The following is a 21,849-nucleotide window of genomic DNA, read 5'->3' on the forward strand; positions in this document are numbered from 1 at the left end:
CGGTGGCCGGGAGCGGCCACTGCACTCCAGTCTGGGCGACAGAGTGAGACACCAACTCAAAATAAATAAATAAATAAATAAAGGCAAAAGAGGAAAAGCTAGTGAAACAGGAGAGGCTGCTGGAAGAAGGAGGAGAGGAGATGTCTGTAGAAAAAAACTAAACAAAAGAAAGGTACTAGAGAATGCAGAGCACTTGTTAGAATAGTTAGCCTCAAAGGGAGGTTTTTTTTTTCCAAATGAGAGAAACAAGATGGTGACAGGCATAAGAATAATTGTAGCTAAGATGACTGAGCATGTAAGCCAAATGTAATTTTTGCATGTACAAACTTCATACCTGTTTAAGGGGCTCAAAACAACACTCGTATGTAAAAGTTTCTTTCATGCCATTAGCAACCATATTTACAGTTTTATTTTATACGGGTCCAATAATTATCCTGTTCTATTTTTTTTTTTTTTTTTTTTGAGTTGGAGTCTCACTCTGTCGCCCAGACTGGAGCGCAGTGGCCGCTCCCGGCCACCGCAGCCTCGCCTGCTGGGCTCAGGCCATCCTTCCACCTCAGCCTTCCGAGTAGCCGGAATTACAGGCGCGCGCTACCACGCCCGGCTAACTTTTTGATTTTACTGTAGAGATGAGGTCTCGCCTGCCCAGGCGGGTCTCGAACCCGCAGGCTCAGGCAATCCACTCACCTCAGCCTCCCATAGGCATGGGATTACAGGCTGAGCCACCGAGTTCTTAATGATTAAAAATAATCCTTTAGGGCAACCCCCTCGGGTCCCCTTCCACTATGGGAGCTTTTCTGTCTTCTCAATAAATCCTGCTTTCTAAAAAAAAAAAAAAATCCTTTGAATAAGATTTTAACATACATGTGAGAGCATATGAATTTGTCTAATACCTGAAAGCCCCTTCATTTTGCCACTTCTCAATGTAAAACAGATTTTCATTTTTGTGAACCTAGAAACTTATTTTGTACCCAGGTCTAGCACATCTTACTGACTTTGTAAAGTGTGTGACTTCTCAGACTTTCATACATGAGAAACAAGCAGGGCAATTTGTATTTAACTATTATGTATAGGAGGGAGAGAGATAAACTTTCCAGAAACTGTGGTTTTATGTTCGTGTCCAAGCAAAATTCAACTAGTTTTGTGTTTTTGAGTTAGGTATTTCCTTAAAAATCACTATTAATATTTTAGTTGATTATGTAAGATCTGCATTATGAAGCAATGATTCCAGAAGTTCGTAACAAGCAAAATGTCCAATTTCTAGTCTCCACTTAATATTATTCATTCCCTCTCAGGAAAAAGAAGAGCGGTACCTTATGTTATTTTCAAATATCTTGATAATGTTATCTGCAAGTCCTCGGATGAGTGGCTTCATCTATCAGGTTAGTACATTTCATATAAAACAAATAGCAGAACCTATAATGAAAACAGGTTTCCATTCATATACAATATCTCCACTATGCCACTCAAAGTTCAAGACTGAAGAGGCAGAATGTTCGGACCCGTCGTTGAAATTCAATAGTTTATAAAAGCAGATGCTCCTTAGATCAAGGACCTTTGTATTAGTATATGAGCTTATCCTGAATATCCACTGTTCTGGTTATAAGCTAGGTTTTGAATGTAAAAATGACAATCTAAGTTTGCAATTAGATCAATTAGCATCAACATTTTATAGGCCCATATCATTATTGTCTAGAAAATATAAAGCTGGAACCTGTACCTATGATTGTTTTATTACAGTCATATCACATGATTCAGGTTTCTAAGATGTAAGTCATTAAACGCCTTAGGAAATTAAACTTCTCTCAGTCTGTTCCCAAGAAACAGAGTATTCTAAGTTACTATTGCTTGTTATATCTTGGTCTGGCAATTACTAATTTTCATAAAATGTGAGCCTCTACTTTGCTTACTGATTCTTGTGAAAATGTGTTAGAAAAGGAAACTGTTTTGTAAATCCCTATCTTGTGGTTTGTAGAGTAGTTAGCCAAACACAATTCACATTTTCCCTTTGCTTTCTTGACTGATTAACATTTAGAGCAGGAAAACATATTATCTATTGACAGACTGGAGAAATACGTCCAGCCATAATTCAGTAGTGATTCCTGAGAGAGTCAGAAAATCTAAGTGAAGTAAACAAGCAAAGACACATATAACCATAGAATTAATGGGAATGTTCTTTTTCTGATAGGGAAAAATACCAATAGCAGGAATGGTAGTGACTAGATTAGATGAAATTGAAGGGAATGACTGCACATTTGAAATCACTGGTAAGTAATTTTCTCTTTTTCATGTATCTACTTCAAGTCCTTTTTGTAATGAAGTGGAGTTTAAATAAATAAATCCTATTATTTTCTGTTATATAGTCCATGAGCAAGTTTTACATGGACATGGTAAAGTATATTCCATTTCTTGGGATAATTAGGGTACAGTGAGAGAACAGAGAAGTCTCCTGGTCATTCAAAAGCCTCGGCTTTGCCATTAGTTTCAATCTTCCATTGCATAAGAGCTACTTGTGAAAGCTAAGGAATAACAAAATGGACTGATGTAAATGTAATTTTCTCTTCCTCTGTCATCTATTTCCTGGTGGTTGAGGAGCCAAAGATGTGTACTTTTATCAGCAATCTTACCATCAGCCTATGAATTTGCAAGATTTGGTTGTGTTTCTAAAAACTGCAGAAAAGTCATGAGACTTTCTTCACAAATTGAGCAAAATGTCAGGCCTCAATAACACTCCCTGATATTTTGGCCTGTTATCCCTTTTGCCAGGCCTGTGTGATTTACATGTAATAGCCACACTGTGCTGACATGGCACAGTGGCCAAGACTGGGACCTTGGCCCCTGACCTTACCCTCTTCTTTCCCAACAAGGAGCCTCAGATTTGGTTTTCATCCAGATTGTAACCTGCCTTAGTTGGATCTTGTTCCAACTTTGATATTAGGGGAACCAGAACAATATTCTCATTTTAGGTTATGAACTAGATGAACTCTGTACTTAAATTTTCAGATGGTGAGTTTGTTTATAGTGAAGTTTTACACTACTTCTAAGATTCTGTATGTAGTAGAAATCAAGGACAGTTTTGTAAATCCGACATTAATATTTATTTACCTTATTATCATTGCATATTTGTTCCTGATATAGGAATTTCAACAGTTAGCCCATAGGTATGAAAACTCCTGAAAATAGACACCCAAATCCTATTTGCATGAAGTATGTTCATGAATGAGACACACTCAAGGTTATTTTTGACTTTTGTTTCAAATGCTCACAACTGGATGACGTAGGTAACATAGTAGAGAGAATCGTGGTCAATTGCAACAACAACCAGGACTTCCAGGAATGGTTGGAGCAGCTGAACAGGCTGATCAGAGGACCTGCCTCTTGCAGTTCATTATCCAAAACATCGTCGTCATCATGTAGTGCTCATTCCGTAAGTAGTCCATTTGTTCTGTCCAGGGATTATTCAGTCTTTTGTCAAATCCTGCCTGCAGAACACTTACAAGAAGCAGCAAGCACATGCTTGTCTTTGGGTAGTCTATATTTGTAGATTTTGAAGTACAGTTAAACCTCACTAATTCTGATTTCTTAGTGTGAGGCCCATCCAAACTAATAAAAAGTTTTACTTAGAGGTGTGTCGTTTTGTTTGGCAGGATTTAGATGCTCCAACTAACTGCTAGCAAAGTGTTTCTAACCAGAAGCCCTGCTAAGAAGTTTTAATGATAAGCAAGACTTATTTTAATGAGCTATCATTATTCTCGTATTAACATGTGCTAAATGAAAACAAATGGTTTACCTCCCTAAGTACTTAAACATCTCCATGTCATCTCACTCATGTTCTCACATTTGCTCAGTAACTTTCTTCAAAGGCAAACTTTTAGCATTGTCTCTTTCCAAGTTATCACAAATTTAGAATTTGGAATTTGAATTGATGAGATTTTACTGTACTTGCTGAGTAAAATAGAAGATATGCTGTGTTGTTTGTTAAAATTCAAACCTGTGATGCCAAAATTTCAGTTTTGAGCACTGTGTGTTGTGGTGGGAAGAACATGGGCTTTGGCTTCAGATCTGGGTTCAAATCTTGGTTTTGCCAATTACTAGTTAGTTACTGTACTTTGGTGAGTCTATGTCTTATGGTGTTCTCATGAGATAACGTATTTAAGCACTTTAATAGAGTGCCAACAAATCACTGAACTCAAATATTGACTGTTACTCCACTTTCCTCCCTTACAGAGGAAAATAATATCAGACTTTAAATTCCAGAACAGAGAGAGATCATGGGATCATGGGATGTTGAGTCAATTTTGTGTTATTCCTTAGAGACCCCATAATCTTGGCTGGAATGTGCCAGTTCTCAAACTGGAGACTTTTGTTTTTCCATCTCTCCTTTTCTATGGCTGGCTTTGCTGATCCAATGAAGCTATTGTTGTTCTTTCACTGTGTGGCACAAGGTCGGGTTCAGATGGCAGATTGCCAACATCTCATCAGACATTTTCCCAGTCTTTTAGCTCTACTGGACAGCCCCGAGGACCCTTGGAGCCTCCTCAAATTATAAAACCGTGGAGTTTAAGTTGTCTACGACCTGCACCTCCACTTAGACCATCCGCAGCACTAGGTTATAAAGAGGTAATTTTGCTACATATGGTTTGAAATGCTTCTGACAAGTTAATTTCATAGTTTTATTACAAATAGTTGTGGGAATGTTCTAGAAATTTATGATAGGTGACACATGTCAGTCAGTCTTGAATTGCTAGACTCAGTGATTTTTTTTTCTTTCTTAATTTTCCATTTCCCCAATTGTCCATCTACAAGTATGTATTGAATGTCCACAGGGTCTATGTGCAATGCCTGTTTTTCCAGTCTCCTCCTGAAGTGCCTGTGGTTTCTTTATGTTGGTTATGATAATTATTTAAATTAATTAACGATGTACTCACATCTCACACAGGAACCACTTCATTGTAGTTGAATTTCCAACCAAGCAGACTCAATTCAGTGTCTGGATCATTTTAATTTATTTGAACCACGCCATGAAAGTGATATTTGCTGCAGTTGGAAAGAGAGATGAATTTAATGAAAGAAATGTCTTTTTGAAAGAGACTTCTCAGAGATAACCTTAAAGGACATTTGATATTTGGGTAGTGTGGGGATTTCAAGGTTTTATTTTGTTTTGTTTTTTTCCTTTCAAAGTTGCAGTCAGGAAATGTCAGTCACTGGCTTCTGTAACTGTGTGGAGCGTTACTTTTTCATCCAAACAGTGGCTTTATCCCTAACTTGTTTCGAATCATTCCAGATTTCAGAAAAGGTGTTCATTTATTAGTAGCTGTTCTTGTTGAGTGAAGATTAAGTTTGTGACAGCTATGAGATGAGTCTTAGAATTGCAAAGGCAGCATATATTTCTAGATCAAAAGTGTGTTTTGATGAGTGTTGCAGACTTAGCTCAATTTTGAGTGTGTTTTGATTTAAACCACCATGCTTCTGTTTCGATTAATTGTTGCTGCCAACTCTAAGTGCAGTAAAAATAGAACAATATTTGGACAGTGGATAATTTTTTGATCCTTTGGAATTAACATGATAGGAAAAATAATCCATGAGCTGAATCTCTATTACATAACTCTATTTAGAATTTGACCAGAAATTAGTCCTACTGATATGCTTTGGAAATTGACCTGCAATTCTTGCAATCATCCAATTTTCTTCTTTGATTACCTAAACCGGGAGTGCCACTTCATAGTTACCTAAGTCCCATTTGTAATGATGGACATTTTGTAATTGTCAGTTACTAAGTTCAAATTAAGGTGAGCTTTGAAGGGTAAAGTTGACTTAATCCTTCACATAACTAATCTATTAAAACTAAGGCATGATTACTTTGTTTCTGCTGAGGGAAGAGAGTTATTAATATATCCCTACTACATAGTGTGTATTTCAGTTATTTTCAGCATTCGTTATTCTGCACAGAACTGTATTCCTTGGGCTTTTGCATGATGATTTTGCTTCTGAAACTAATGTGGGAAATGTGATGATATTCTCTCTGTGTAATTTATGATAACACTAACATTTCAAATGTTGTTTTAGAATTATTGATAAATGGATTTGGTCATTATAACCATCGACCTCTCACGCTCATCTTCTCTTTCTTTACATATTCATTTTAGAGGATGTCTTATATCTTAAAGGTAAGGGTAGAACAATATCTTTGGCTTACAGTGACATCATAATACTATGCTGTAACCTTTGATGAGTAAAGCTTTCCCTTTTGCTGGTTTTGTCTCTTGTTATAATTGGTGGCTAAAATATGAAGATGCAATTCTGACATGTAAGTACGTTCTTCAAAAAGCAGGCTCATGTGAAATATGTATAAAAATGTTGCCATGCCTCAAAATGCCCCTTTCCTGTTTTTTAAATGTTTTTTCCTCTTATTTTTATCACATGAGAGTTTTTCATTTCTGCCTGTTTTCAAGTTTTAAGTAGATCACTGTGACTAAGTGAAAGAAATTAAATTCTTTGTTTCATATATTTTAAGGTACTAATTATTATCTATGCTTTATGTACATATATTGCGTGGAAGATTGGAACAAGGTGATCATGTGGGTTTTTTTCCTAAGTCTAGATTCTAATTTGTATACTTGGATATTGATAATGAGCATTTTTCCCCACCTGCTGGTTATCTATACGACAAAAGCAAATTTATTAACTGCCACTTCTTTTATCTACTAATTAAAAACATAGTTTTATATGTATATGGTTAAACTTGGATGTGGGTATGTTACTCCAAGCCCCAAATTATTTATCATTTGGTTCTCCTCTCTGACTGTGGGAAGATTAGTCTCTCTGCCTTCATTTTCCCATTTGCCAAATTAAAATCATATTCTTCTTTGTAGGACTGTTGCTAAGTAAAAAATATTTAAATAGTTTTGAAGTTCTTTGAAAAGTGATAAATACCCTGTTGGTGGTTACAATTGTTATTGTTATTGAATTCCCCTAAAACTTTATCAATGCGGAAGGCAAACCAAGTTAGAAATGCTGCTATTTTCCAGGGTTGACACCCATTACTTTCTCTGCAGATAGTACCCTAAAGGCATTTGGCCTCCTGGAGAATCTGCCACAACTTCAGTAGGCTCACTCCATTCTCATTTCTACCTCTATGGAAATTGAGAGGATGATGTCATTGCCTCTGTTTTATTTAACCTTTTAGAGTTTATTGGAACCATTTTTATAGTGTATAGTATTAACTTTTGATGGACTCCTGAGATTGTCGAAATACAAAATAGGTATTCTATTTAATTGTACTTGTTCTTTTGAATTTTTGTGTGTATGGATATTTTTTTTTTTTTTGGATAATTTTAATTCATTAAGAAACTTCTATCCTTACAGGAGTCTAGTAAAAGCCCCAAAACGATGAAGAAGTTTCTTCACAAAAGAAAGACCGAGAGAAAACCATCAGAGGAGGAATACGTGATTCGGAAAAGTATGTATTTTGTATTTTCTGAAAGTTGTTTATGGACAAATTAACAAAATAATCTTTTTTTTTTTTACATGAGAATCTTTAAAAAGAGATCATTAGAGAATTTTTTCTTGGCATTATCTGTTAGATAAATAAAAATGCTTGGAGAGTTTTTGTTACCTCTAAGACTTTGAAATAAGCTGCCTTCATCACCTGTATCATTTTCTTTTTTTCTTCTTTTTTCATATTGAACACTTTGCTCCATTTGGTTTAGAACCGCAAACAAAACCCATTTACTATGGATACATTTTTTTTCCCTCTTAGTTTCTGATCCTTGAGATATTTTCCTTTGCAAAGATAGACTAAATAGACCTAAAGGTTGAAATCCTTTTGGAAGCTCAGTGTTCAGGCATGTTCTCAGTTAGCCAAAGAAGCAGCCTGCTGACATCTAGAAACATGGCTTGCTTTAGAGACAGACTGCAAAGTCAACCAGCCAACTGGTATGGACATATTTGATTATATGGCTGTGAACACGGTACCTTGGGACACAGGTGAAGGAGCAAGTGATGTCTCACAAAAAGGTGGCAAAAGTGTATGTATTAGTCAAAAATATAGTTTGGATAAATCTTTGCTCAACTCCAGCTTCAGCACGCCTCATCCCCCACCCTGCACCTGGGTGTGCACATCAGCATATTAACAGGATGTTGCCATCCAGTCATTCAAGAATGAGTTTAGTGGATGGGGCGGGGTGGGGGGCGGGGAGAGGGATCAGGGAGGAGGGAAAATCAGCGACTATGCTGACTGGTTGGAAAAATGGGTGAGGTTAATGGGGGAAAGTGTCCTAGAGAAGGTGAGCCTTGAAATGTAAAGTGGAAGAAGGCTGTGGTGTACCAGATGAGAGCTGAAATCGGCACCAATCCCAGTGCTGTGCTTCAAGAAGCCACTGGTAGCACTCCTCCCCCGACCATGTAGAGTTCTGGGCATCAGAAGCAGGACCCCTCCATGCTGAACTCACTGAGGTTGACCCCAGAGCTCTATGGCGATGCTGTCACTCTTCTCCATCACAAGGGTTGGACAGCTCTCTTTCCTGCTTTTTACAAACACTACTCGCCAGCCATCCCTGGCAGTAGAGTGTACTACAAAATTTTGAGGGTCCAGAGGCAAATACCTGTGAAAAGTCACTGTTAATTAAATTTGACAGGCACAGCTGCTCTGGAGGAGGATGCTCAGATTCTTAAAGTGATCGAAGCCTACTGCACCAGCGCAAATTTTCAACAAGGCCATGGCTCAAGTAGGTTCCCCCAAATGACTTTTTCTAATGAGTGATGTTTCTTCTTTACTGCTTGCTATCTCTTAGAAAAAGAGAGCAGCCACCCGGATGGGTTGCAGGGTGTGGAAAGCAGGTGACATGGTGCAGAGCAGCAGTGCAGGACTGCATCTTTCAGATAAGGTGGTTTTAGCAACCAAGTGGTTTGTTTACGCACTGTTGTTTTTTACCCAGAAAGAGAGATGCAAGAGTAAAAATGTTGGAGATGATAGAAATGAAAACAAAGTTTTAAACCATCGTTCTTCTTTGAAGTACACAGATACCTTCACCAACACTAGTTAGGAATTAAAAAGCCCAGAGAGTTCCTGTGTCTGTGAACTGATGCTAATCTCTTCTTATAGGCAGATTTGGAAAGGAAGTCAAAAATACTATCTTTAATCAGCTGCATATTTAAGCGAACAATGCTTCACCAAACTTAGGTTTCAAAGTTGCTCTGAAAATCTGGAAATGTAGCTGTTTAGCAGAGGCTGTTCAAAATGAATAAAATTTATCAGGGAGCTATTAGGTGATGATATTTCCTCCAACGACTTTCAGGTTACAAACTGAAAGCGAGATCATGTTTTCTGATTCATCCTTGAGTTTTTTAAAAGTTAGGTCACATCAATTATTTCTCGTGTCTTCCTTTATTATAGACACTCAGGATACCTTTTGTGAGGTGCTTGCATCTGCATAAGAAAGGAATTCTCCATCATGCTCCATTTTGGACAGCCACTGGCCAATTGCTTGAGTGTGGGAGGGGATTTCTTAGGTGCCTTGACATATTCTTTCAAAGTAACACATCTCTAAGGTTGACACGGAGAAAACGTTTGATGTGAAAGTTGACACATTTGGCATGAAGAGGGGACTGTCACATTTTTTGCTTCACAGACAAAACCTGGCTGTGGCTTTGGGCATGCCTAGCTCTGATAATAAGTTTCGAGGAGGCAGGAGAGGTACAAGACAGAAAGTAATTTCTGTCATGAAAATCAGGAAAGGTGCGGGGGAGGGCAAGAAGACACCAGAGGAAGCATCTTTCATACACAATCAGACCTCGCTTTCTCACCACTTCTTCTCACATCCATAGAATTGATGGATCTGCTCAGAGATGCACGTAGGTATTCTGGCTTAAAGAGGCACACCTTCACCCCTTCTCCCTAAACTACCTTTTGCATGTGGAAGGCGACTTACGCCATGCTTGGCACACAGCAGGCTGTTTGGCCTCATGGTGACCTGCTACCCTCTATCCTTCTCCAGTCAGAAGTCTTGGCTCCCTAGAACTGACTGCTGTTGGCAGTTGCCGCATTTAGTCAATCACTCAGTCTGCTGTGCACTTATAGCATCCATGGGAGATTGGTTCTAAGACCCCTGTGTATACCAAAATCCACAATTGCTCAAGTCCTTAATATAAAATGATGGAGTATTTGCATATAACCTACCACATTGTCCTATAGACCTTAAATCATCTCTGGATTTCTTATAATACCTAATGCAATGTAAACATTTGTGATACTGCATTAGTTTTTCAACTTGTGTTATTATTATTTTTTCTGAATATTTTTGAACCATGATTTGTTGAATCTGCAGATGTGGAATCTGTAGATACAGAGGGGCCACTGTATTAAGCACCTACGAAGAGCTAGGCCCAGGGGAAGGTGGAGACACATCTCACCTAGGAAGGGGGAGGTGATCAAGTGAAGACAGCAAGTGTACACACCTCTGAAGGAACTTGATCTAGAAGAGAGAAATCCAGTGCCTTAGGAACACCAAAGATTAAACACTTGAGCTCTGAGAGGAAAGATCCAGAGTGAGGGAAAAGTTAGAGGTACAGGAGAACTGTTTGGTTGGGCCTCCATGTCTGTTTTGTCTCCTCTACTATCCCAGAGCCTGGAGATATTCTGAGTAGAGAGCAGTGAGGATACTTGCATCTTGATGTTGATGTGATAACCTCCCAACCCCACTTTACCCTTGATCAAAATGATCTTGGGAGACATACCTACCTTACCTCCCTTGCTTTATAGGACTGTAAAGAACAAATGAGTGCAATGCTGCTTCTGAGGTCCCTTAAGCACATTGCATCCTGGTGCAGTGCCACTCTCAACTTTTTACTACAATTACAGAGCATGATAGCATAGGATGTGATGTGTCATTCCCTGGAGATTTGCCGTAAGAGTTATCACTGGTCAGCTTTTTGAAACAGGAAAGAATGGGGATCTTAGTTGAGGGCAGGTATTATTACAGTGGTCCTTTCATGTTATTTCTCTGAATATAAAATGCTGTCTTCCCTCAGAAGATTGAATCAGTGTATTTAGCCATTTAGAATTTCTCATGTCAGGAAGATTTAGTCAGTAAATATCAGATGGCTGCCCGCTCAATGCAACATAGTAATATGCTATAACAATAATAGGAAGAAACTAACACCTGTAAATACTCTTCACTAGTAACTCTTCCCTCTCCTCCCTCTGGCAACCTTCGTTTGTAGGTACCCGCAAAGATTCTGTTCCACAAGTCTTACTCCCTGAGGAAGAGAAACTCATCATTGAAGAAACCAGAAGCAATGGCCAAACCATCATGGAAGAAAAGTGAGTAGAGCAGACTAAACCTCACCCGGTTTGTATGAGTATTGGCAAGGCTGTCAGGCAGGGTATTGTGGCTCTTGTTGAGGCTGCACTCAAGGGCAGGCCCTCCTCATCTGGGAGTGTGGCCTTCTTTGCTGAGTATGCAGTTGAGAGCCTTGAGAGGTCTGCTCTCCAACAAAGAGAAGGGAGAAGACGAGGGAGAGTACCAGAGCCTTCCAGAGCAGCACCTCTGTGTGGCAGCTGCCCCTACGGCCAGCTCTCCCATGCAGTAAGCTGCTTCAGGACACATGAGAATATCAGTGCTCTGGATGTGTTAGGAGGTGCTTGAGAATTTCAGCCACAACACTGATTTCCCTGCCCAAAGGGATGTTTCTCACATTTTTTGAGTCAAAAGCTATACTTTCACATACTTGACTTAATCTAAAATCCCACAGCAATCTGGTGAGACAAGCATTACTCTCATCACTTTCAAAGATAAGGAAACTGAGGTTCAGGGAAATTGTGTCTCTAGCTTACCTTTGCACGGTAGTGAGTGTGATCTCATGGGGGGAAACCAGGTTAAGTGCCTTACAGCTCATAAAATAAACACAACGTAGCCAAAGAATGCATTTGTTTAAACTTGAGTCATTTCTGAAGTCAGGCTTAAATGTGCACAAGGCAGCATATTTCAAGGTTGTTGGCATTATTGATGTATTTTTACATCTGGTAGATGAAGTAATACAGCAAAATGGTAAAGCACTTGCGCTTCAAAGAAAAACAGTCCTGGTTCAATGCCCAATTCTGCTACTCATTAGCTGTGTGACCTGGGGCCAGTTTTGTGCCTCAGTTTTCTCATCCGTAAAATGAGGATGATAGTAATACCTTCAGAGTTGTTGTGAGGTTAAATGAAATAAGTATAAAGTCCAGCACTCAATAAATAATGATAGTTAAGCCAATTCCTCTTCTTATAACTATATTAATCTTCACAACTTTGTGAGGTTTGGGGGGAATGTGGTATGATCCCCATTTTATATATAAAGAAACTAAGGCCAAGAGAGACTGAGAAGGAAACTGGTTGTCCAAGTTTAGAGGACTAATGGCAGGGTCAGAACTAAAACTTAGATCTCCATAGACTTTCTCCAAGGAAAAAGCCAGAGAATAAAAGGCTGTTCCACAACCCCAGCCAGGGCTCTTCGTCCTTTTTTTGGTAATATATGGATTCTTCTAGAAATAATGTCTCTGACTTTTTGTCATGTGAGGTCATGTGGGGTTAGAGAGCTGAGAAGAGAAATGCCATAGCACAGATATTGTAGAATAAGCAGAGTCTTGTAATAGCTCTCATTATATGTTGAGTGATGTTCATTGCTGCTCCAAAACAAGATAAATCAAAACCTTATGATAGGACCTAAAAATTTAAATGCATAAAAGCAGAGAGTAGAATGGTGATTTCTAGGGACTGAAGGGAGGGAGAAATGGAGAAATGTTGGTCCAAGGGAATCAAATTTCAGTTATGCAAGATGAATAAGTTCTGGAAAGTGAGTGTACGGCATGGCAACTACAGTCAGTCCTGTGCATGTGTGGGTTCTGCATCTATGGCTTCAACCAGCCTCAGACCAAAAACACTCAGAAAAAAATGGATGGTTGCATCTGTACTGAGCTTGTACTGACTTTGTTCATGTCATAATTCCCTAGGCAATACAGTATAATAACTATTTACATAGTATTTATATTGTATTAAGTAATCCAGAGATGATTTATGAAGTATACAGAAAAGTATGCAAAAGTTATGTGCAAATACTGCATCATTTTATACCAGAGACTTGAACATCTGTGGATTTTGGAGTCCATGAGAGTCCTGGAACCAATCCCCTGATGATACCGAGGGAAAATGGTATAATTGACAATGCAGTATTGTATACTTGAAGTTTGCTAAGAGAGTAAAGAATGTATCCTCACCACACATACAAAAGGTAACTATGTGAGGAGATGGATCTAGTAATTAGCTTGGTAGTGGCAATCATTTTACAATCTCACCCTATACACCTTTGTTATTTATCCTCAATAAAACTGGAGAAAGAAAACCCTTATCATGGGCCCTAGTGTCTTATTTTTGCTCCTCCAAGCTGAGAATTGAGTAGCAGAAGATGAGGGAAGTATAGAAGAGGTGCAATGGCGGGGATTTTTTTTTTAAGATTTAGGGTACAATTCAACATTAGGTGTGTAAGTGGACATCATACTGGTAAAGTTTGGGGCAGGGCTTTTGATAAGCATGTGTGGTTGTTTTCCCATCAAAATAAAAAAGATAAGGAACATTCAGGTAGCATCATTTGTGATCGGCTCAAAAGTCCACTGCTTTTCAGGATCTGTAGTTTATGAAGCTACTTTTATTGAGTATTAATAGTACTTTAATATCTCAGTGTCAGCCATTCACCTCTGAATTTTATCTTTATTTTCTAGGAGCCTTGTTGATACTGTGTATGCCTTGAAGGATGAGGTCAAAGAACTCAAGCAGGTAATACAATATAAAAGTCACTTTCTTGGATAACAGATGCACTCCCTTTCCCTTGCCACACATTGGTCATGCTGTTGGGAAAGGTCCAGGAGCAAGATGGGGAGGGCGGATTTATATTTTCCTGTGTCCTTAAGGTAGGTTTTGTTGATTCTCCCACGTAGCCTTTGGCTTAAATTTCTGAGGCTTGCTTATGTTTCTGTTTAGCGGTTTGCAGTAGGGTCGCAAGGCAAACGTAGTTATGACTTTCCTATTCCCTGAAATCCATAAGCAGACATTAAGACAAGATAAGTCAGGCATAGTGGCTTACACCTGTAATCCCAGCATTTTGGGAGGCCAAGATGAGAGTATCTCTTGAGATCAGGAGTTCAAGACCAGCCTGGGCAACATAGTTAGACCTCATTCCTAAAAAAATTAAAAATAAAAATAAAAAATAAAATTAGCCAGGCATGGTGTCATGCACCTGTAGTCCCAGCTATTTGGGAGGCTGAGGCAAAAGAATCACCTGAACCCAGGAAGTCACGGCTGCAGTGAGCCATGATCATGCCACTGCACTCCAGCCTGGGTGACAGAGGAAGACCTCGACTCAAACAAACGAACAAACAAACAAGTAAATAAATAAAAGACAAGTAAACAGATAAAAGATAAGTCATTCATGAGTGTGTAAGTGTACAAAGAACCATTATTCGTGGTTTGTGGGCTTTTCTGGAGATGTGGCACAGGGCTCCATGATGCACATTCTGCCTTGCGTGTGAGACTGACTGTACCGGCTGACAGGGTGAGGGACAGATGGGAAGGGAGAAAGACTAGGGACTGGGAGACCACTTAGGAGGTACTTACCAAACTCTGGGTGAGACATTTGCAAGTCCTGAATTGAGGCAGGACAGTGAGGTATGGAAGAGGAGAACAAGTAAAGAGAATGATGCACCACAGAGCTCAAACCTGTGGGATATGATGTTAGGATTAAGAAAGAACCAGGGATTTTTTTTGTGTGTGTGTTGGAGTCTCACTCTGTCGCCCAGACTGGAGTGCAGTGGCCGCTCCCGGCCACCGCAGCCTCGACCTGCTGGGCTCCGGCGATCCTTCCGCCTCAGCCTTCCGAGTAGCCGGAATTACAGGCATGCACTACCACACCTGGCTGATTTTTTGATTTATTGTAGAGATGAGGTCTCGCTGCCCAGGCGGGTCTTGAACCTGCGGACTCAGTCAATCCACTCACCTCAGCCTCCCAAAGGCACAGGATTACAGGCTGAGCCACCGAGCCCGGCTAGAACCAGGGACTAAAGATGAAGTTTCTTCCCTGAGTATCTAGTTTGATATGGTGGTGCCTTTCACAGAGATCAGAAGCTACAGGAGAAGTTTTAGGTGTCAAGGAAGATACTGAGTTCACTTTAGGACTTAATGAGATTGAGGTACTTATAACATATCTAGGTGGAAATACTGAGCTAGCATTTGGGATTGTGGACCTGGCTCTCAGAAGATGAGGTCGGTACCAGTGATACGTGGCAGGCCCTTTAATAGACATGTGGGTTGATATGTGAAAAGAGCGTTAAAATAGAAGTGGGCCAGGCAGGGAAGAAGAATGCAAAAGCCTTGCTAGAGACAGGTGGGAAAATCAAGAGGCTGCTTTGTATTACACTCCGAGTGAGAGAAGGTTGAGGAAGAACAGTGAGTCAGTGGTGTGGGCTGCCAAGAGGATGGGAAGAAGGAGCCCTGAGAAGAGTCCCCTCTGGTAATCACCAAGTCTTTACCCACCCTAGGAGAATAAAAGAATGAAGCAATGCCTGGAAGAAGAACTGAAATCAAGAAGGGACCTAGAAAAGCTGGTCCGGAGGCTGTTGAAGCAAACCGATGAGTGTATTCGAGCCGAGTCCAGTAGCAGCAAGACCTCAATTCTTCCATGACCATCACTGTAGCACTGGGCAGAGTGTGCCTTCAGGGCATTTTGAAATGTCCCACTGAATGATTTGATTCCGTTTGCTCACTTCTTTGGTTTTTCTTCTCTCTCTCTCTCCCCCCCCCCCCTTTCTCTCTCTGTATGCACTTCAGTGTTTATTGTCATCTGGTTATTTTTTGGTTGTTCATTTTTTTCCAGCAGGGAAAAAAGCAGGAGGTGGGGGTAAATGTGGCCCCGGAGTCTTTTCCACTTAGTAAGAAAAGGAAAGTGAATGCAGGCAAACGACTTACAGTTCTTCAGATGGTCTTCAGTTTACAATGCCTCTGCGACAGCCATTGCCCTCAGATCATATTCTTTGGGCTGGCTGCTGTCACAACACAACTGGCCAGGGCATATTACATGTGAACCCACCTTCCCCTCCAATGCTTTCCTGCATCTGCAAGCCCCTCAGTACCTAATTTACTGGAGGCAAAGCTTCCTGAGCTGTGAGTAGAGTAGGATGAGACTAACACATTTGCCCAGTGACTCAGCTGCCCTTCCCTAGATCGTCACATGCTACCCCTCAATCACACTTTTAAAAATGACTGCCCTATGTTGTCTATAAGACCAAGAAAACTGTAGTCCCCTTATGCCTCTTGTGTTGGTGCATGTTGTAACTGAGAAGGTAGAGGCTCTGGCCATCCATGCCAACACCAGATCCTGCAGCAAATCGTCCTGGACAATCTTCTCCTTCAGCAACAGAGTTGACCATCTCTTCCTGGTGCATGGTGGGTTTTCCCCAGCCTTCTGTCAAGTGTGTACACTTTCGCCTTCCCCAGTGCTTTCAGCCAACTGTACCAGTGGTGTGTAAACTAGTTTGTACATGCTTTGCTTACTTTTGAAAAAGTGTAGTTAGACTGTGAGCAGTTACTTTATGTACATTGCATATTCAAACTGCAACCTTTCACCCTTCAAAACAATCTGCACCGAGGAGATATTGTACCCTAGTAGACAGCTTTCCTTTACTTTATTGCTCTCTCATATATGCTGTGAGAAGTTGTAATATTCATTAGCCTCTTTGAATAGGATTCTAAGCATTATTCACGGGAAGATGCTACAAGTCCAGACTGTATATTCAGAACAAAAGGGCCACTCTAGTAGCTGTGTGCTGGTTATTAGTGGAGCTGATTACTGGGAACTGGTTTACTCAAGTTGCTCATGGAATCAAACCACCAACTTTGTAAGTATCCCAGAAACTAGAACTGTGAGAAATTAGGGTTAAAAGAGTCATGGCAGAACAGTGCACATCCAAATGAGGCACAATTGAAAGTTGGCCCAAGGCGCTAGGACAGAGCAGTGCAACTCGCCCCTCCCTTTCCCAAAGAAGGGAAATTTGGCCGGTTGGGGATGGTCACTGGAAAGAGAGTCAAAGGGTCAAATGGCTGATCAAAGTTGTCTTCCAGATACATTTGATGGATGCTTGTAAATGTGGGTGTTGCAAATGTTTAGAAACCAAACGTAAAGCTTGAACCCCTCAACTTGCTGAGGAGCCCATTTTCCTTGTGGTACTGAGGGTCTCAAGGTCCCATAGCTACATAGTACGGGGTTGTTGTCTGCTTGCTGCACAGCAGAAATGACTCCACCCACAGGAAGTGGACTGTCCCTGCAGCTCAGCATCAGTCAACTTCACACAGCCATCTTTGGAAGCTGAAGAGTAAATATTTCTAGGAATGACAGTTATTGTGTTTTTAAGCACAGAGATTTAGATGTGACATCCTTCACCTAAAAATTGAAAACACAGCCACCACCAATGTCAACACCAACACAGATCTTCACATCTGCCCTGTCTGTGATTAGTCAATGGCTTGCAATAGATGTGTAAACTATATGGAAAGTTCTTTATTTTAAAGTGATGTGTACATATGCATGTTTTGGGGACTTGGCCCTTCTGATGAGAGCACTCAGTACTCTGGATAATGAAGCTTATGCAGAGTAGTGTCCATGCTTACACACTAAACAATAATATAAAGGAAACAAAGCCATGTTAACCCGAGAGCAGTGTCTCCATAGTTGTGTTGTTTACAATACTCTACAAATGGGTTCCCATTACCCTGTAATTCAACTGCTACCCTGAGAGGCCTTTCAGTTCCTTTTCAGTCATGTCCCTTCTTACACAAGCTCCGATTTTCTAACTTGTTTTTATTTTGAAGACTTTTAAAATGGACATTTTCAATACATAAGAATAAACAGTGCTTTATAAAAATAAGTCCTTTGTTTCCCTTTTTGCTAGCTGGTGTGCAGAAAGATGTTTGATACTGTGTCAACTTCCTCTCCCATGTTCCTCACTAGCTGGTTCACTTTCACCGGCCTTCTAGCCAGCCCCTGCCTTTTTCACTCAGGGAAGATGACATTTGCTTCCTCCTTTACAGAGATAATACATGCCATGACATAGAACTTTCTTCCTTAATTTCATCACCTCTTTTCTTCTGGTCCCAACTTATAAACTGTCTCTATCGCTTCTCATCATTTTCCTTCCAATATTAGAGAAAGATATATTCATTGTCCTGTTAAACTGCATCCCTTGCTCTTTAGTCTTGTCCTTATTCCTTTTTTAATTTGGCAAGATTCTGTCAATCTTGCTAAATGGAAGATTGGAATGCTGGTATCAACAGTCAGGACAAAAATATTTGTTTCATTTCAACATAGATGAGCTTGATATCTGCTACTCAACATCCATTTCTATTCCTGTTGTTTCTTCCACTAAACTTAAAGGTTAAAACATGCATTTTCCAGACTCCCTTGCAGCTAGGGTTCTGGATACAGTGTGCGTTCTGATACATTTTCACCCCTACCAACAAGATTTAGAAGTCTTAAATTAGGCAGAGGCTATCTTCTTGGGGCTTGGTGGCCAGAAGACAGTTCCAATGGTGTGTTTGTGGTTTCCGTACTCTACTTTCCAGTGTATCTACTCATAGGTTTGTGGGTGAGAAGCTGTAGTGGCAGCAGTTGTGGTGGTAGCAGCAGCCTCCTAACATGTGGATCACATCTGCAATGGTATGACCTTGAAGTCATTAGTTCAGTGACAGTCCCCTGGCTTGCCCCTGACTTTCACTTTTCTAGCTCAATGGTTTTACAGATGTCTAATTATTTTTCTGCCTGAGATACCTTTAGTGTTTCTGTTTCCTGTTCTAAGCCAATAGATATAACATTGCACCTTGCGTGTGCTAGGCACAGTACTAAGTGGTTTATATGATTAAGCTCATGAAATCCTTACAGCAACCCTATGAGGTATTCAATACTGCTATCTTCATCTTACAAATGAACAAAAGCACAGAGATGTTAAACATGTGTACATGGTGGAACTGGGATTTGAAACTCTGGTCTGTCTGTCTTTGGATCCCATGTTCTCTCTACTGCATTTCTCCCTCTGTACCTGGTACCTGCCAGCTAAGGTTCTACCTCAGCCAGCCACCTTCCTGAAGTCACCATTAAGCTCTTAAATGACAAATCCAGGAAACACTTTTCAATGCCCATCTAGACCCCTTGGCTGTATTTGACCCTTGCCTTCTTGATAAATTTCTCCTTCCTTGGTTTTCATGATCCCACACTTTCTCGACATTCAATCACTCCTCAGTCTCCTTTGCTGGACCCACCTCATTTGCCTGTCCTCTGAACCTTGATAATCTTCAACACTCATTTCGTCTTCATTCTAAAACTTCTTTCTGGAACACCTTGTCTACTCCCATAACTTCATTTATCAAAATTTAGATGACTTCTATGTCTATATTTTTTCATTATGATTTTTCTCCTGAATTCCAGACCTATGATGCAGCTACCTGTGGACATCTCAGCTTGAATGTCTTACAGCACCTCAGACTCAACGTGTTCAAAACCAGATTCCTCATCTCCACTCCCAGATCCACTCCTTCAATGAGTCCCATCTCAGTGAACAGCACCCCTGGCCACTTAGTTGTCCCAACCAGAAACATGGGTATAATCCTTCATCCCATCCTCCCTGTCAGCCCTTTATAAAATTGTGCATTAACCCTTTGTAAATCTAGTAATCAAGTATGCCATTTTTAACTCTACTGTATCCCCTGAATTTCTCCTCTCCATCCTCATGGTCATTGCCCAATTTTGACACTTGTCATCTCTCCCTTGGCATCTCCTTGCTTCTTGTGTGTTCCCTATAATACCAGTCCTTAACCTGATGTAAAATTTACACTGGGATTGAAATGTTTGCACATCTGTTTTGCAAAAGATTGCAAGCTACTTGAAAGCAGGGATCAGATCATATTTATCTTTATATATCCCAAATGAATAGCATAAAACAATAACCTCGGTCAGTATTGGATGGGCAGGTGGACAGATGAAATGACTCTTTAGCTCCCTAGTTCAAGAAATGTGAATAAAATGTAAGACATGTTAAAGGTTACATGTTAGACTTCAAAGAAATTTGCACTCAGAGAGGTACAGAAGATAGGAGTAGAGTTTGTGATTTAAAAAAAAAATATTGGATTTTAAGTGGGATGACCTTAGCCAAAAAAAAAAAAAAAAAATGAATTTATAGATAAACTGGTAGAACTCCAGGAATGGGGAATGAAAAAAATAACTATATATTTAACTAGTTTTCCTTTGGAGGTGCTGAATTACCTACAGAATTGCTTCGAGGAGTGTGGGATACAAGGGGTAGGTTTGTGTATGACTGTCCCTCAGATTGATATTCAATGGTCTTTGTCTTTTTAAGAAACCTTCCCAAATATAGGATTTCTCAAACCTACTAGAAAATTTGGTAATTCAAACCCCCAGTGGTTAACTATTTTGACAATGAAACTATGAAAAAGGTTTTTGCTACACACAGATCTACACTAATGTTATGTGCATATCTTTCCATCATAACCTTGCTTTTTCTTTCTTTTTTTTTTCTGCTTTCGCTTTGTTTCAAATTGGGTGTGGTCTTTGGTCAACTACACAGACAAGTTCTTTCATGTGTACCTGGGTTGCCAGGCATTTGTTTTGGCCTCAACGGTGTCTACCATTTTAAGATTGTATCCTGTCCACTTGACTACTAGATGCAGACGGATGTGCTGGAGACCTCATAGAGACTCACCTTAGCACTTTTTATATTGTGACTTGCTCCAGAGAGCAGATTCTGCTGAAGACTTTCTGTGGATAATCTCACTGAATCTTTATAAACTTTGCAAAGCAGATATTCTTTTTATTTTCACTTCACAGATGAGGACCTCGAGGCCCAGAGGAGGTCAAATGACTTGCCTATGGCGATAAAGTTGGTTAATAGTAAAGCCTAGATTAAGACTATATCTGTCTGACTCCAGACTTTGCCACTACACTACAATGGGTATTTCTAGCTTTTTTAAAAAATGGGAATGTCGTTCACAGAGAAAAAGAACATAAAAATCATACTCAGTCCCATGTTTCTGTGTCTCAAGATACTTCAGACAGATTTAAAAGCCTAAGGCAGTGCAGCTCCCACCATAGTGGCACTAAGCCTGGTGGAAATAGTCAAACAGAGCATAAAATGTGTTTTCTCCTAAAGCTCAAAAGTCTCCATGTTGTTTCCCTTTCAGCGGGGGTGCCCCTATACTGACAGTTTGCTAGAGCACACTGCATTTTGTAGTCATTTGCTTCCTATCAAGTAACAGAGATAGTAACATTATATCCTTTGCTCATTTTCTCTTTATCTAGAAATAAGCCTTACTGAGTATTTCAAACATTCTCCCACCCTTGCATAGAATGCGGAAGTGACATGTTTCTAAAAACAGAACTAAATTAGAAAATTTATGATTAGACTATGACAGGTAGATCAGAAATATACTCGAGTCTTTACCATTTATTGGAACAACTTTGAAAATGTTCAAGAGAAGTTCGGAACAAACTTCATATACTATTTTGCAAACTATCATAGAGTGTAGTATAATAAAAACATATTATCTATTCTTATCTATAGTATAATTTCAGTAACTATTCCATGAGTGCGTTTTTATCATTTAGAGTTTTTTTTTTATATATAATGAGGATCTTTTCAGTGTAATAAACTTCAAATGAACCAACACAGAGAATTATTTCATTGACTATTGAGTTATACTCAGGGCACGTATTCATTTATGCAACAAATAAAGGGCCAATTTTATACCGAGCCCTGTAGTA

The 21,849-nt window shown here is 39.8% G+C and overlaps 1 protein-coding gene across 2 annotated transcripts in view; it reads left to right on the forward strand.

The window, feature by feature from the left end:
• Positions 1–16,165, forward strand: part of ARHGEF6 (Rac/Cdc42 guanine nucleotide exchange factor 6) — a 125,074-nt gene extending 108,909 nt beyond the window's left edge. Inside the window, exons 13-22 of one of the 2 annotated variants that reach the window (XM_008070211.2) lie at positions 1,296–1,382; positions 2,189–2,267; positions 3,282–3,427; positions 4,495–4,620; positions 6,147–6,167; positions 7,366–7,459; positions 8,637–8,726; positions 11,221–11,320; positions 13,754–13,808; positions 15,566–16,165. In XM_008070211.2, coding sequence (XP_008068402.1) covers positions 1,296–1,382; positions 2,189–2,267; positions 3,282–3,427; positions 4,495–4,620; positions 6,147–6,167; positions 7,366–7,459; positions 8,637–8,726; positions 11,221–11,320; positions 13,754–13,808; positions 15,566–15,709 — 942 coding nt within the window. In that variant the 3' untranslated portion in view covers positions 15,710–16,165. The remainder of the gene's footprint in view (positions 1–1,295; positions 1,383–2,188; positions 2,268–3,281; positions 3,428–4,494; positions 4,621–6,146; positions 6,168–7,365; positions 7,460–8,636; positions 8,727–11,220; positions 11,321–13,753; positions 13,809–15,565) is intronic. The other variant, XM_008070212.2, reaches the window with a different exon arrangement.
• The last annotated feature ends 5,684 nt before the right edge of the window (positions 16,166–21,849 follow it).

This window comes from Carlito syrichta, unplaced genomic scaffold, assembly GCF_000164805.1.
Source record: "Carlito syrichta isolate Samal-C Ts95f unplaced genomic scaffold, Tarsius_syrichta-2.0.1 Scaffold313184, whole genome shotgun sequence".
Lineage (NCBI taxonomy): Eukaryota > Metazoa > Chordata > Mammalia > Primates > Tarsiidae > Carlito > Carlito syrichta.